This window comes from Monodon monoceros, unplaced genomic scaffold, assembly GCF_005190385.1.
Source record: "Monodon monoceros isolate NGI ecotype Baffin Bay Population unplaced genomic scaffold, NGI_Narwhal_1 Super_Scaffold_15, whole genome shotgun sequence".
Lineage (NCBI taxonomy): Eukaryota > Metazoa > Chordata > Mammalia > Artiodactyla > Monodontidae > Monodon > Monodon monoceros.
In genome coordinates this window covers 56292124-56306758 of record NW_021703771.1, presented here as the reverse complement: position 1 = coordinate 56306758, position 14635 = coordinate 56292124, and the positions used below count along the sequence as shown (strand labels likewise).

Here is a 14635-nt window from a genome sequence, read left to right as displayed (position 1 = left end):
GAGGCGAGGTGGAGGTCAGAGACTAGGTAAGGTATCAGGCCAAACTACAAGCCCCAGAAATTGGAAGTCAACAAACCAAGCCAAGGGTCCAGGCTGGATGGAAGAGATAGAGCAGGAATTGAGGGGTCCGGGCACAGGTTGGGAATCAGGACGTCCTTTAGGGATTGGCTTGAGCTCAGTATCCCCAGGGAGAGGAGTCATACAAGGCTGCTAGGAATGCAGTCCCTCGTCTAGTCTAGCAGGATGGTGAGCGGGCAGTACCACATGCTTTGTCTTTGTCTGGCTTGGAGTGAATGCACCCTTTGGGGCTTCACCGAGTGGTCAGGTGAGGGCGCAGGCTGTCTCTACAGGTTGAGTGTGTGTTTGTAGCCTTCAAGGAACGAAGCCATTGTCATTCCGACGCGCAGGCTCAGCGGCCATGGCTCACCGGCCCAGCCGCTCCGCGGCATGCGGGATCTTCCCAGACCGGGGCACAAACCTGTGTCCCCTGCATCGGCAGGCGGACTCTCAACCACTGCGCCACCAGGGAAGCCCCTTTTCTCCCTTGATAGTCCTATGCAGTATCGCTTTTCTTTGTTATTCCCGCACTACATCTCAGATGTTACTGAGAAGCAGTCATATCTTTTGGGGGCACCTGCGTTTTTATGCAGCCCGATCTAAAAATCATCTTATTTTTGTTAATCGTTGAAAAGAATCACGTTAATTCCATCTGTGATATATTTATACTTTGTTTTAAAAAAAATTCAAGACCATATACATTTAAAAATGATATTATGAGCACAAAAATAATGTGCAGCGAAGGACTTGTGTCTTATTTATTTACTAGGTAAGTAGACTTAGCACAATGCCTGGTACTCAGTAGATGCTTAGTAAATTTTGGTTGAATTAAACAGGGTGCTTGTAGTGTTTAAAGCATTATGTTTAAACATAATTTGTGCGTGCTGTTTGGTCTAAGATCTGTTCAAGAACATATGGTTATAAATAATAAATTAGTATTTATTTTAGCAGAAGCGTTAGGACTTAATTAAGCCTAATATTTTGAATGCCATTGTTGATATTTTGATATTACAATCCTCAAAATCTTTCTCTGATAACCTTCCAAATACATAAAATGTTCTTAACGTCTGTGGGCAAAGGATTTAGAATGGGTCATCTCAAGTTCAAAGTATGCGGTCACAGTGTATGCTCGTCAGCCAAGTGAGGAGCAGACACAATAAAAATGTATTAGAAAAGTATGTTTCATTTATTTTAATACTCTCAGGGACAAAAACTTTTGTGAAATTTTGTGAATGTGCAGAAATGTTTTTTAAAATGCTTACATTGCAATAGCATGCAAAGTAACTTCTTTCTGATTCAATTTCATAAATTGCTACATGAAGAAGCACCCTCTAGTAGATAACACTCAGAAATCAGCACTTAATATGGCAGTAATGGTTATTGCTGTCATTCTTTACATCTTTAAGAATAATTAAGCATTACTGCACAGGCATTATGAAGTTCTCCTATCACCATTAAGAGGATATTTGAGGTTTGATGTAATTTAGCAAATTACATTATATAGTAGTTAAGGTTTTTATATAGTGAAGTAAAATGCGTAGTAGTTAAGCACACTTACCGTATAATGCATTGTACAGAGTTACATGTTCCAGCTGCTGCCAGCTTTGTTCCAGTGTCATTATTGCTTTGCAGGCTGACGTTCCTCAGGGAGTGATTCGAGTGCAAGCTCCCCATCTTTCGAAAGTTTCCATGGCAATACAGCTAACTGAAGAACTCAGAGCCAGTGATGTACTTGCCAGGTTTCTCAGCCAAGAAAGGTAGAGGCCTGTTTTGTTTTAATTATTCCATGGTATAATTCACTTGCTCTCTCTTTCCCTCCCCTCTTTTTTTTTTTTTTAAACTATGGCTGGTGTGAGGGCTTATTAATGTTGTCTTCCCGGCAGAAAACAAAAGCAGACTTAACAATTAGACTGTTGGAATGAGTTGAGTTCATTGGGTGTAGTTTGTGTTCAAGTGGAGCCTGTTTCGAGCAGGAGGTCTGCGCACTCCTTCACTGTGCCCGCTGTGGGCTTGGTACATGACGCCACTCAATATTCTCTCCAGAATATGGTGATTGGAGGTTAATTACTGTGTGTAGGCTGTTAGGAAAATCACTAATTAGGATACAGTGGGATTAAAAAAAAAAAAGGTACAACTTCTTCTAGGAAATATAATGAATACAAAGAAATGCTTAAATTTTAAAACAGAAGGTATAAAGACTTGAGAGGGGACAGCCGGTCCCTGGAGCTCTGAAGTCAGTAGGACAAAGCATACTATCCTCAGTAGGAACGACCAAGCCTTCCCCTCTGTGTGCAGCTGGTGGGGCAGGAGTAGTCCTCTGAAGGTCATTGGCATCCCTCCCATGTACACTTTCAGAGACATTTTGCGATATCTTTTCTTGAATTTTAGGGGTTCGAACAGGGTATAGGCATTTCAGTGTTCAAATTCTTATTTTTAGCTAAAATTATATTTTAATGCTTCCCCCGCTCATTTCCACTCATTGAAATAAACAAATCTAATTTTTTTTTTCTTTTAAAGACAGGGACATCAGGGACGTTGGCCTCTTAGCTTCTGTCTACTCTGTCTCCCATAGAATTTCATCTCCTCAGTCTAACATTCAACTTTTCTGCCAGAGCTTCTCCAATTTTAATACAGAACCACATGTATTTAATACGTGTCTGCTCTGTCTATGGCTCTCTGCTAGATGTTGGAAGGGTTATAAAAAATACTTTAAACTGTCTTCCCTCAGGGTTTGTAAATTGGGAGAAGAGATGAGCCCGTGCAGTTAACAGATGGTGATGAAATAAAAGAGTGTCTTAGTGCTAATTCTGGGCTTTCAGTAAGACAGCATAAACTTCCCTCTCAACCATGCTCTGAAGGAAGTATTATCTTACTTCTGTTACACTGATAAGAAAACCAAGACTTTGCAAGGTCATGCGTTACATAGGTGGTGGAGTAGAGCTGAGTTCTAAATCTGTGGTTTCTGTCCCCCAAGGAGGTCCTTTAACCCCTCTCCATACTGGCTCGAGCGCCTAGAGGCTATCATGAATCTGGGGGCCATTGGTGCAGAGTCTGGGACTAGATGGACTTTGGGGGGATTAAAGTCCTGGGCCAGTTGGAATTTTGGGGGATTAAGTTCTGGGAGCAGTTGGAACGTCTTGGATGTCTTTGCTCCCTAAAAGTTCTCTCCACTTCAAGGGAGTCAGTCCACAAAGGGTGTACTTGAAGATCTGGCCAGACTTCAGATATAAGCAGCTCTTCCAGGCTAGACATGGTTTAATTTACACAGCATTTACTTGCAGGACCCAAGTGCGCAATTTAATCTGTACTTGTGTTCCTCTACTTGTAGATGATACAAGGTGTGACTCTGAAGTTGTATGATATATTCCACTCTGACTTCAATATTTAGGGTAGAGTGGGATAATAGTAGGCATACTCTTATAAGAAAGCACCAGTTTTGTGACAGTTGCCATTTGCATATTTGGATTTTCTGCTTGTGGTGCTTTGCTACCCCCTTAAGTGGAATCCCTTCTTCTGCCTCCCCCCTTCTTGCCATCCTGCTTCACCCAGAGGGAAGTCTGGTAAGCATCTTGGTCCATTTGCCCTTTCCCCCCAGTCCTCAGCCCTTTCCTTTATGCTTGGGGATGCCAGAAGCAGATGATCTGGATCCAAATACCAGCTTTTCCTGAATCGTCTTAGGCTAGTTTTTATAATCTCTATAAGTCTCAGATTCCTCATTGTAAAAGTGGGCCTACATTATAGCCTTGTGATAATTAACTGGGAAAATGACCGTGAAGCACATAGCATTATCTGTCTGGGCCATCTAATAAGTGAAATTCTCAGTAAGTGTTTATACGTATCTTCTTTCACCACTTTCCCCTCCTCCCATTTGCATTCCACTTGTATAGTGACAGTGGGAAACCCTACTTCCCTCCATCCTTTTCTTCCCCTTCTTCCTCTACTGAAGCCAAGAACACATGAATGACATAAAATAAGCACCCAATGTCTTCACCAGTCTTTGATAACGACTGTTGTCTTTTCTGTATGGATTTGTTGATTAGTATTAAGTGAAAGCTCATGTGTACCAGGAAATCCAGTTCAGGTTTCTTTAAAGTGGCATAAGAACATAGATACTCAAGAAGCAAAATCTGAGAACAATATCTGACTAGAAGTTTTTTTTAGTCTGCCAAAACATTCCACTTGGTTTTCATGAAATAATGACTCTTTTTATACTCATAGTTTATTGGGTTATGTACTATATTAAAAATGAAAATATAATTATTACATTATTTAATTTCAAAAATAAGCATACGCCAGTTTGAAAACAAAGTGAATCGTCTCTTGGTCAGGATACAGCTTAGCAGGGCAGATCTTAAGCATGAGGACTCCCATAGCCCTGAGCAGTCAGTGTGTCATGGACAGCAGAGTGGATGGAGCTGGATAACCAGATGAGCCATTAAATGGTTGGTTAGGAAAGCCTCTACGTACTCTTTTTTTCTAACGGTTTGGATAAAAGTCAGACCTGGTTTTCTCTTCTCAATTCCAGGGAGTGTGTCCTCAGGGTCTTCTGTCAGTGGTTCACAAATCTTTCTGAGCATCAGAGTCCCACTAGAGAGCATTTAAAAACCACATTCTCGGGCTTCATGTAGACATATTAAATCAGAGTTTCTAGAGCCCTGGATCTGATTTTTAGCAGGTTTCCCAGATATAGAGATTTTTGTAAACCACTGAATTTTACCCATTTTTATTGTTTGAACCTAATGCTCTGGAGAGTTTATTCTTTGAAGAGTATAAACCTGTACGTGCATCCTACTTGTAAAGTCTTCATAATGAGTATTTGCTTCTGTTTTGAGTGTATGTACCTCCCGTATTTGGACGGTCAGCACAGGGAGGTTTATGAACCATGTCCTAGTCTTTATATTCATCTTGCAGACTGTTAGAGTGGTCAGCACAGCAAATCCGTGATAAATACCTATTGAATAAATACAATGTGAAAATTAAGGTGGAAACGTTACTTCTTAGAGTTTTATGAGGACCTTTTTGGTCCCTATGCAAAATAGATGACCATATTAATAATTTTATTGGCAGCTAAAATGTTGTTACTTTTCTTTTTAACTTTACAAATTTAGATACTGATTTATTATTTCACCTTCAGATGTACAGTTCCATTTGTTTATTTTAAGTTACAGGCATGACATTTTTATTACCTATTCAGCACATTTAACAGATGGGAAGATACAAACGTGTAGATAATTACAGTATGTCTAAGTTATGAATTTTCCATACAAGCTAGAATTCCCCAAGGACATTAAAGTGATTTACTTGCAAGCTGTCTGATGATGCAACTAATAAGTTTGTTTTATCCCTAGTAGTGGGGTTGCCCAGACTCTCAAGAATGGGGAAGTTTTTTTGTATGAAATTGGAGGAAATATTGGTAAGTGCTTTTTTGTTGTTGCTATTTATTTATTTATTTATTATTTTATTATTTTTGGCTGCATTGGGTCTTCGTTGCTGTGCGCGGGCTTTCTCTAGTTGCGGCGAGCAGGGGCTACTCTTCGTTGCGGTGCGCGGGCTTCCCATTGCAGTGGCTTCTCTTGTTGTGGAGCATGCGCTCTAGGTGCCTGGGCTTCGGTAGTTGCAGCATGTGGGCTCAGTAGTTGCTGCACGCAGGTCCTAAAGCTCACGGGCTTCAGTAGCTGTGGTGCACGGGCTTAGTTGCTCCGCGGCGTGTGGGATCTTCCTGGACCAGGGACTGAACCTGTGTCCCCTGCACTGGCAGGTGGATTCTTAACCACTGCACCACCAGGGAAGTCCCGGTAAGCACGTTTTTTAAATCTTGCATTCCATATGCTGATTTGACATTGCCAGTGGTTATTATTTATGTCTTTGGGAGAGAAAAAGAAATTAGAAGTAAAATATAGCAAGCTGTAGATAGTTGATGAATATTGTGGATTTTTTTTTAGTGGTCTCACCTTTCTGTTCTGGCTCCTTAGAGCTTCTTTGTACAAATGCCCATCTGTGTGGAACCTGAGCCAAAGGCAGGTTCTCTAAAGTAGGAATAACTTCTAAAATTGTTAATGCAGTTTTTCAAAACTTTTTTATACACTGATGGCACATCTTGATAAAGGAAGTAATTGAGCTCATTTAAGACCAAGATGACACTTTTATTATGGTACAGTACTAGATATATTTAGCGAAAGCAGAAGTTATTTTTGCCATTGTTGATTGCCTACTAAATAATATACATATGCATACATAAACATATTGTTAGCTTATGAAATAGAAATAAGATAAATGGATTCGTTTTGACCATGTCTCATATTTTATTTTCCCACGTGTAATTATCAATGGGTTGTACTCATCTTCTTATTAAAATTCAACATAAACGTTTTCTCTTATTTTGACCTTTAAAAAGGTAAGAGTGAAATTGTCAACAAATAAATGAAATGGTGTTTAATTCAAAAGAGTAATTGAAAATATTTTAAGATAAGTTTTTAGAATTTTCTTCTAGGACTTAAAAATTTTAGTAAATATTGAAAGTTGAATACAAGAATGTGAGGACTCCTAAAAATTTAAATAAACCACAACTCCACTAGAACTCTGTATTGTTACCTGTATTAATCAAGATTATTAGAAAAAAAAGATTAAGTATTAGTATATTTGATTTTGCATTTTGCTATTAGATATTGGGAATTAAGCATGGTTTCTTACTTAGGTCAATTCAAAACTGTTGCCACTCTTAATAAAGGTGAATAAGCTTTTAAGGAACCATTTAAAAGCCCATCACAGAATTTTCAACTTCCTAAATTAATTTGAAACCTGCACATTTAGAGATCTACTCAATCGACTTTTCCAATATTTGGCCAAGCCTTATAATATTATGGGAGACAGGAAAAAATGAGAACTATTTCGAAGAGTAAGACTTGAGTTAAACCACTAGGCTTAAAGTTAAAATTGCATCCCTATCTCCCCGCTGTATTAAACTGATGCAACATCTCTTTACTAGGGGAACGCTGCCTCGATGACGACACTTACATGAAGGATTTATATCAGCTCAACCCCAATGCTGAATGGGTTATAAAGTCAAAGCCATCATAGAAGTCTTAACGCTGCAAATAACCGCAAGGACTCCCTTAGTCATATTTGCTGGGTCAAGAGTGTAAATAAAAGAAACAGTGGGACACTTTTATTATTCAAATGTACCTGACTCTTGAATAGTGACACACTCAAGCTTTAAAAAGTTATAGATTTGTGCTGCTGCCAGATTATGTTAATTATTTTTATTCATATTATTATTAGAAAACATCTCTGGAGTGAGAAGAAAGGGGCTTATTTAGGTTGGAGGCTATTTTCATACACTCTGCGGAATGTGTCCAGAAGTGACATCATTTTTTTTAAATGTGAAAATATACTCTCTTCCCTCTCTTTTTTTCTCCTAAAATAATACATACAGTAATATATGCTTTTTCACCTTTCTCTCCTCCTGACATCTGCCTTCCCCCAAATGGTTTTACTTTTCAACCAAAAAGGTAACAAATACCAGGTATGGCAAGTTGTAAGGGCAGTACCTCTTAAACCAGACTGAATTCAACAGTATTCCTGTCTCTATTGAACGTTAACATTTATCTCTTTGAATCATTTGTTCAAACAATAGCATCCCACTTCTTCCTGCTGTACCACATGAAGTGATTTGCATTTTTTTTTCAGTTTATCTGACATATGTGCACAGAACTGTATCCACTATCAAGAAAATAGAACTGTCAGAAACTGCCAATTATTACTGCACCATTTAAGACTTACATACTCAGAATAAATAAGAAATATCCACGTGGAATAACTGGATTATGGATAACAAGAAAGTGAAAGCCAGATCACTTCACGTATGCTGTAGTCTTCTAAATGAAACTTAAAAAGTCATAGCTGGCTTTACCTGTTGTCATATTAACAGTACAAATATGCATGATTGTATGATCCAGTAATTGTTGAGAATGTATTCTGCGGAAAGAGGAATTTTTTTTTTTTAACTCATAAATAAGTCAACAGTAAGAGTTATTCTTCTGGGTATGACACAGTCATATGAACAAGCTTTTGTTTGTGTCCTTATTTTAAATAATCAGAGCAAATTTATTAAAATGCGGTGGAAAGGACTATTCCCAGGGATTTTAATGCACAAACCATATTGTGAAAAGAGATGAGCCTCTGTACTGTAAATAAGAGGAATGAAGTGACAGAGAAATGTTCAATATTTTTTGAGTTTAGAGTGCAGTAAATAAAAGATGATGTAAATAAATATTGCACAACTGTGTTTATGATACTTTTATTAGGACTTTAGGAAAAATTGCACATTCGCAGAAGCTCTTGATGTCACTCTAATTAGGAGGGAAAAATGCTGCTAAGGAGAACAGTCGCAAATTTTAATGATAAGAGCAGCCTGTGGATATGATCACTTAAATACCTTTGTGGTGATTTGTGCCATTGCTTTTTTATTTAAAAAATTTTTATAATTAAATGCATTTTTCTACATTATCTTCTCTTGGAATTATTACTTTTAACCCTATCCGTTCATGAGTATAATAATGGACCATTTTTGTTTTTGTTAAAAGCCATTTCTACTTTTACTGTTCCTATTTATTGTTCCTGTGTAATTTTTAAAGTGGGAAGGCACGTGGGAGATTTAAACTTGTTTCCTTTCTTTTTTTTCCCTTATGCAAATTTCTATTCTTTAGGATTTTTCAAAACACACTGTATTCTATTTCTGATTTTGACAGTATATATTAATTTCTATTAGTAGAATGTTTTATTAATATTTTCATTTAATGAAGACAGTTAACAATATAAAAGCAAAATCAAGTGCTTAAAGCATTTTAGGGGTGCCCAACTTAAATCAAAGACAGGGGTGAATATGATTTAGATAAATGGCTGCCTAAAGCATGTGTCAACTAATTGTCACCACATTTACTACTCACGGCAGGGAGTGGGGAGACACAAGAGGCTTTTGATAATGAAAAAGTAGCAGATCTTGGTAAATAAACATGAAAATGCCACTTTATTTGAGTCCTTCTTAGAACTCATGACCTGCGTTCATTGACATTGAACAGTAAGTACTGCATTTAAATAACCAAGAAAAATGTCTATCTGCGCTTATAAAAGAGGAGAAACTTTATAGTGTATAGTCTTAAATATAAATGCCCTTGCATTTTCCCAAATGCCTTTTCTGTAATTTTTTTTCTAGTGAATTTTAAATCTCTGGGTAGATTAGTTTTTATTCGTTTGTATGTGAGGGAAAATAAAAACAACAAATATATTTGCTTTGCCTCTCAAATATCCTAATTCTTAAGTTGCTGGTGAAAAACAGAGAGCTGGTATTTATAGAAAACTGGTTGCCCTGTTCATGTTTTGGAAGTGCTTCCTCTTTCCTGAAGGGGGTTATTATGAGTCTTTACAATTGCACAATATTTGCTTACTGCTGCTATAGAATTCGGTGTAAACTCCTTGCTAGCACTCTTTGGGAAAAGCAGTTTATTTTACTGACTTTATGGGATTTTTCATTACTATCTTTTCCTACTTTTCAGATTAGACTGGTTTGTACTTTCTTCCTCACTGTCCTGATTTCTCACCTATTGATCAGTAGGTGGCACTATTGGTCAGGAATTCCTTCGCAGCTAAACTTGGAAGTTTTGAAAGAGAACCTGAGTTCAGAGTATGCGGTTAAGACTCAGTGCCAGGCATCTGCAAGACAATTAGGTAAGAACAGCATGGATCTCTCTCAGATCACTGATTGTGAAAATTGTAAATAATCATTCCAAGGTTTCTATGTTCAGTCTGTTAGTCTGCTTTTATCCTTAACTTGTCGAGTGGAGAGAGAGGGTGGGAGGAGGGTTTTCTGAGTCGCAATTAAACGTTTTTTAAAATTAATTAATTAATTAACTTTTGGCTACATTGGGTCTTCGTTGCTGCACGGGCTTTCTCTAGTTGCAGTGAGCGGAGGTTACTCTTCGTTGCACGGGCTTCTCATCGCAGTGGCTTCTCTTGTTACGGATCACCGGCTCTAGGCGCACGGGCTTCAGTAGTTTTGGAGCGTGGGCTCAGTAGTTGTGGCTTGCGGGCTCTAGAGCACAGGCTCAGTAGTTGCGGTGCACGGGCCTAGTTGCTCTGAGGCATGTGGGATCTTCCCGGACCAGGGCTCAAACCCGTGTCCCCTGCATTGGCAGGCAGATTCTTAACCACTGCACCACCAGGGAAGTCCCACACAATTAAATGTTTTGGCAATGTCTATTTCAAGGAGAAGGATCATGATAAGAGGAAGACAGTGAACCAGGAAATTAAAAAGAGAGATGTCTAAGAGGACATAATAACCTCTGTCTTTAGTGTATATGTGCTTGTTTCTTCATTCAACAAATATTTATTGGATACCTACATGTATGTGCCAGACAGGCTCTACCCTTGAGGTACATCAGTGAGGAGAAGAGCTCTGCTCTTACGTTCCAGTGGAGGGAGACAAATAATTAAATAAAATGAATTAATAAGTACAGTCAGCCCTCCATATCCAGAGGTTTCAAGGGTCAAAAATATTTGGATGTTTTCATGAATCCTCTAGATGTTTGAGTCAGGAGAAGGCAGGGAGGTAACTACAAGAAATCTGCCTTTTATTCAGCATCTGAGGACTGCAGCTGCAGAGGGAAATTACTCAGTAAGGCAGAGGGCGTGTCCTGGCTTAGTAATAAAACAGTTTAGTAGTAAAGGCTCAGATATTCCATACATAAAGTACTCCAAGCAAGGTTAATGGGCAAGTGTGGACGCGTTTAGCAGTGGACGGTGACTCAGAGCTACAGGATGAAGATTTGATCCAAATGAGAACAGATTCAGTTATTACAGGTAGGAAAACCTCAAGAGATTATCTTTTTGCAAAAGAAATAGTAAACGATTTAACAGTCTCCATATATGTTAATGTTGCAAATATATCATAATATGTAACATAATTGTGTAACAAAAATATCTACAGTAAATCTTTCAGTATTAAACAAATATGTATTTGGAAAAAAAAAGAATCCAGAAGTTCCAAAAAGCAAAATAAATTTGCACACTGGCAACTATTTACATAGCATTTTTATTGTAGTAGACATTTTAAGTAATCTGGAGATGATTCCAAGTATATGGGAGGATGTGCGTAGGTTATATGCAAATACTGCACCATTTTATATAAGGCACTTGAGCATCCATGGGTTTTGGTATCTGCCAGGGTCCTGGAACCAATCCCCCGCTGATACAAAGGGATGACTGTAAATAAAATTCCATGGTATGTTGAAAGGATGGAAATACAGTGGAGACAGAAAAAGGATGAGGAGGGAATGTGACAAATAATGGAGGGATAGGCCCATTCCAGTAGTAAACAGGGGGTCCCGCTGAACATCTAAAAACTGAGCGAAGACTTGAAGGAAGTAAGGAACTTGCCACATGGATATCTGGAAGAAAGCATTCCAGACAGGGTATAACCAGAACAAGGACCCAAAGGCAGAAGTGTGCCTGGCTCACCAAAGATTAGCAAGGATGCCATCATGGCCGGAGTGGAGTGAGAGCCTGTGAAAGTAATGGATGAGGTCAGAGAGGGAACACCGGGGTGAGCATGGGCGTGAGACCATGGAGGCCTTGTATCAGGGCGACCATAATTTATTCAAATTAAAACATTTTTGAGAGTGAAACAGGGCACTGTTGGTGAGGGCAGTAGCTGTGGAGTGATGAGAAGTGATGAGATTCTGCATATATATATATATATATTTTTTTTTTTTTTTTTTTTTTTTTTTTTTTTTTGCGGTATGCGGGCCTCTCACTGTTGTGGCCTCTCCCGTTGTGGAGCACAGGCTCCGGACACACAGGCTCAGCAGCCATGGCTCACGGGCCCAGCCGCTCCGCGGCATGTGGGATCCTCCCAGACCGGGGCACGAACCCGTGTCCCCTGCATCGGCAGGCGGACTCTCAACCACTGCGCCACCAGGGAAGCCCTCTGCATATATTTTTGAAGGTAGAACCTGCCGGGTTTCTAGTAGGAGAGAGAAGGAGGATGCATTTTCAATTGAGAATAACCACAAGATTTTTGACGCGAGCAGTTGGAAGGATGGAGTTTCAAACAACAGAAATAGGGAAGAAGAGGGTAAATCAGGTGTTCTGAGGCAAGAGGGATTCAGGAGTTCATCGTGGATGTATTGAATTTGAGGTGCCTATTGGACATTCAAGCAGCAATGTCAAGTAGGCAGTTATCTGCGCAGAAACTCAGGAGAGAGGTCTGGGCTGGAGTTACCGGCTTGTAAATGGACTTGAACCATGAGCTTGCGTGAGATCACCAAGGGAATGAGTGTGCATATAGTAGAAAACATAACCAGGAGTGGAGCTTTGGAGCTACCCAACATTAGAGGTGAGAAAAAGAAGGAACCAGGAAAAAGATTGAAAAGAAGAGACCGTTTAGATAACCAAGAGATTGTGATGTGCCAGCAGCCAAGTGAAGAAAAGCTATTGAGGAAAGGGGGTGATGGTGATGTCAGAGGCTACTTATGGCTCAGATGCAATAAAAGCTGGGAAGAGACTCCTGGACTTACCTATGTGAAGGTCATTGTTGACCTTGCTGTGCAGTTTAGGTAAAGTGATAGGGATGAAAGACTGATTAAAGTGGCGTTGAGAGAGCAGCTGCAGAAGAATCAAAGCCTGTGAGTATGGACAGCTCTGACAAGGAGTCTGCTACATAGAAACAAATAAATGAGATACTAGCAAGCAGAAGAAGTAAGAGGTGGTATAGAGAGGGCCTCGAATGCTGGGCTAAATGGTTTGGGGAATTTAGGCAGTTAAATACTGTTTGAAGAGGTGACATGGATACTGGAGCCAGCCTACCTGGGTTAACGAATGTGACCTAAGTAAGACAAGCTCCTTCCTTATGCCTCATTTTCTACTTTGTATAATGAGAATAAAAGAAATGTTTACTTCTTAGAAGCTTACTAGAATAAGTCAATCCATATAAAAGGGCTCAGCAGTGTATTTTTGCCTGATAGTATTCAATAAAACTTGTATTTTTATTAGTGGTATTATGATCAATATGATCAGCTGTCAGTCTTATTTGGGGTTATTGGTTTCTATGTCATAAAAGTTTTCCACCTGGAAATCTCTGGCAGTAACTCTTCCTCAGGGTATATAGGGCACTGTAAAGGGCACAGAAATAATTCCAGAGCATCTTTTCTCTACTGGAAGTGAGTTCAGCTCCATTTTAAATATGATTTGTTTCATTTAAGGTAAATAAACTGGCATAAGGGACAGAGTTCTCTCCCTGCATCTGAGACCTAGATGCCCAGGAAGAAAACCGACCCTTAACTGGTTTATTTTCCATACTTGATACCTTTTTCACTCCTGAGATGGTCCTGGGCATCTTCAGTTGGTGTTCACTGCTCCTGCAGACGGAGGTCCTGCTACGTTTTCTTGGCTTTTCTGGGTCTGTGATTTCTCAAATTTCATATTTAATAAATATAGCAATAAGAATTTTCCTTCCATTCCAGTTGGCCTCACATCTTAGAATCTGGATTTGGCATCTAGTTGGTTTGTTTTGTTTTGTTTTTTCCACTTCTGGCCTAAAGTATTGCATGGGGTAACTTGGCTCTGCTAGAAAGGGTTTCATATGAAACACTAGAACCCCCTCCCTCCATGTAATCATTTCTTAAACTCCTTAAGATGTCTTTGAAAGTTTCCATGGGCTCTTTCTGCACATAGCTGCATACTGTATAAGAGAAGCAGATTGGCTGCAAAAAAGCTTCTTCCATGATCTTTCCGACTAAAGCCAATGTGCACTGGCTTTGTCACAAGCAAGCTTTTTATCTTGAGATTTCCAGTCTTGATTTCTCAACCAAAGGAGTTCAGATAAGCTTCAGAGAAAGCAGCCCCACTCTCTTCCATCTTTACTCCTCTTTTAATGTTCACCCCTTGTTGCACCAAGGCAGCTCAGTTCTGTCTCCTGTTGCATCTCCTATAACCTTTAGAAAATTATGGCTTTCATGTCATCTCTGCCTTAAGTCACTACCCCCTCCAGCCAGGGCCAAAGTGAACAAGGAATTTCCCAGGAAGGCAAGTTCATAAGGAGACTCACAGAGAGTGGCCCAATTCCGAACAGTCAGTTACAATTTTCTCTCTTTCATCGGACAGTCGCCTTGTCACAAATTAAAAAAAAAAAAAAGTGATTTAATCATTACCTGTTCCTTTAAAATGCTCATTTCAATGGGAGAAATCTTGGGGCATCTTAGCTTTTTGGTTGCTTGTATCACCCAGTTTGTGTTCAGTAATTCTACCGAGAATTCTACTGAGAACAAGGAGAATTAATCAACTATTGAGAGATTGTGCATCACTTTTGTCCAAGAATCTTGAAACACATTCTAGGGACATGCATCATTCATCCTCATTCTTGTCTTCATGTTAAGGCGAGGGAAGCAATTCACATTCTTCATCATTAAGAAATGATTAGACATTACTAGGTAATGCCTTAAAGCATACTATGAGTTCATTAGAAGATGTTATTATGATAAGGAATAATTTAAAGTTTCAGAAGGAAATGTAACTATATTTGTTCCTC

General features: G+C 39.2%; 1 protein-coding gene across 3 annotated transcripts in view; it reads left to right on the top strand.

Annotated features, from left to right (window-relative positions):
• The window catches only part of ARHGAP18 (Rho GTPase activating protein 18), a 131743-nt gene extending 123202 nt beyond the window's left edge, over nucleotides 1–8541 (top strand). The window contains exons 13-16 of one of the 3 annotated variants that reach the window (XM_029223988.1): nucleotides 1690–1814; nucleotides 5406–5470; nucleotides 5816–5852; nucleotides 7043–8541. In XM_029223988.1, coding sequence (XP_029079821.1) covers nucleotides 1690–1814; nucleotides 5406–5470; nucleotides 5816–5852; nucleotides 7043–7061 — 246 coding nt within the window. In that variant the 3' untranslated portion in view covers nucleotides 7062–8541. The remainder of the gene's footprint in view (nucleotides 1–1689; nucleotides 1815–5405; nucleotides 5471–5815; nucleotides 5853–7042) is intronic. The other 2 variants (XM_029223987.1, XM_029223986.1) reach the window with 2 other exon arrangements.
• The last annotated feature ends 6094 nt before the right edge of the window (nucleotides 8542–14635 follow it).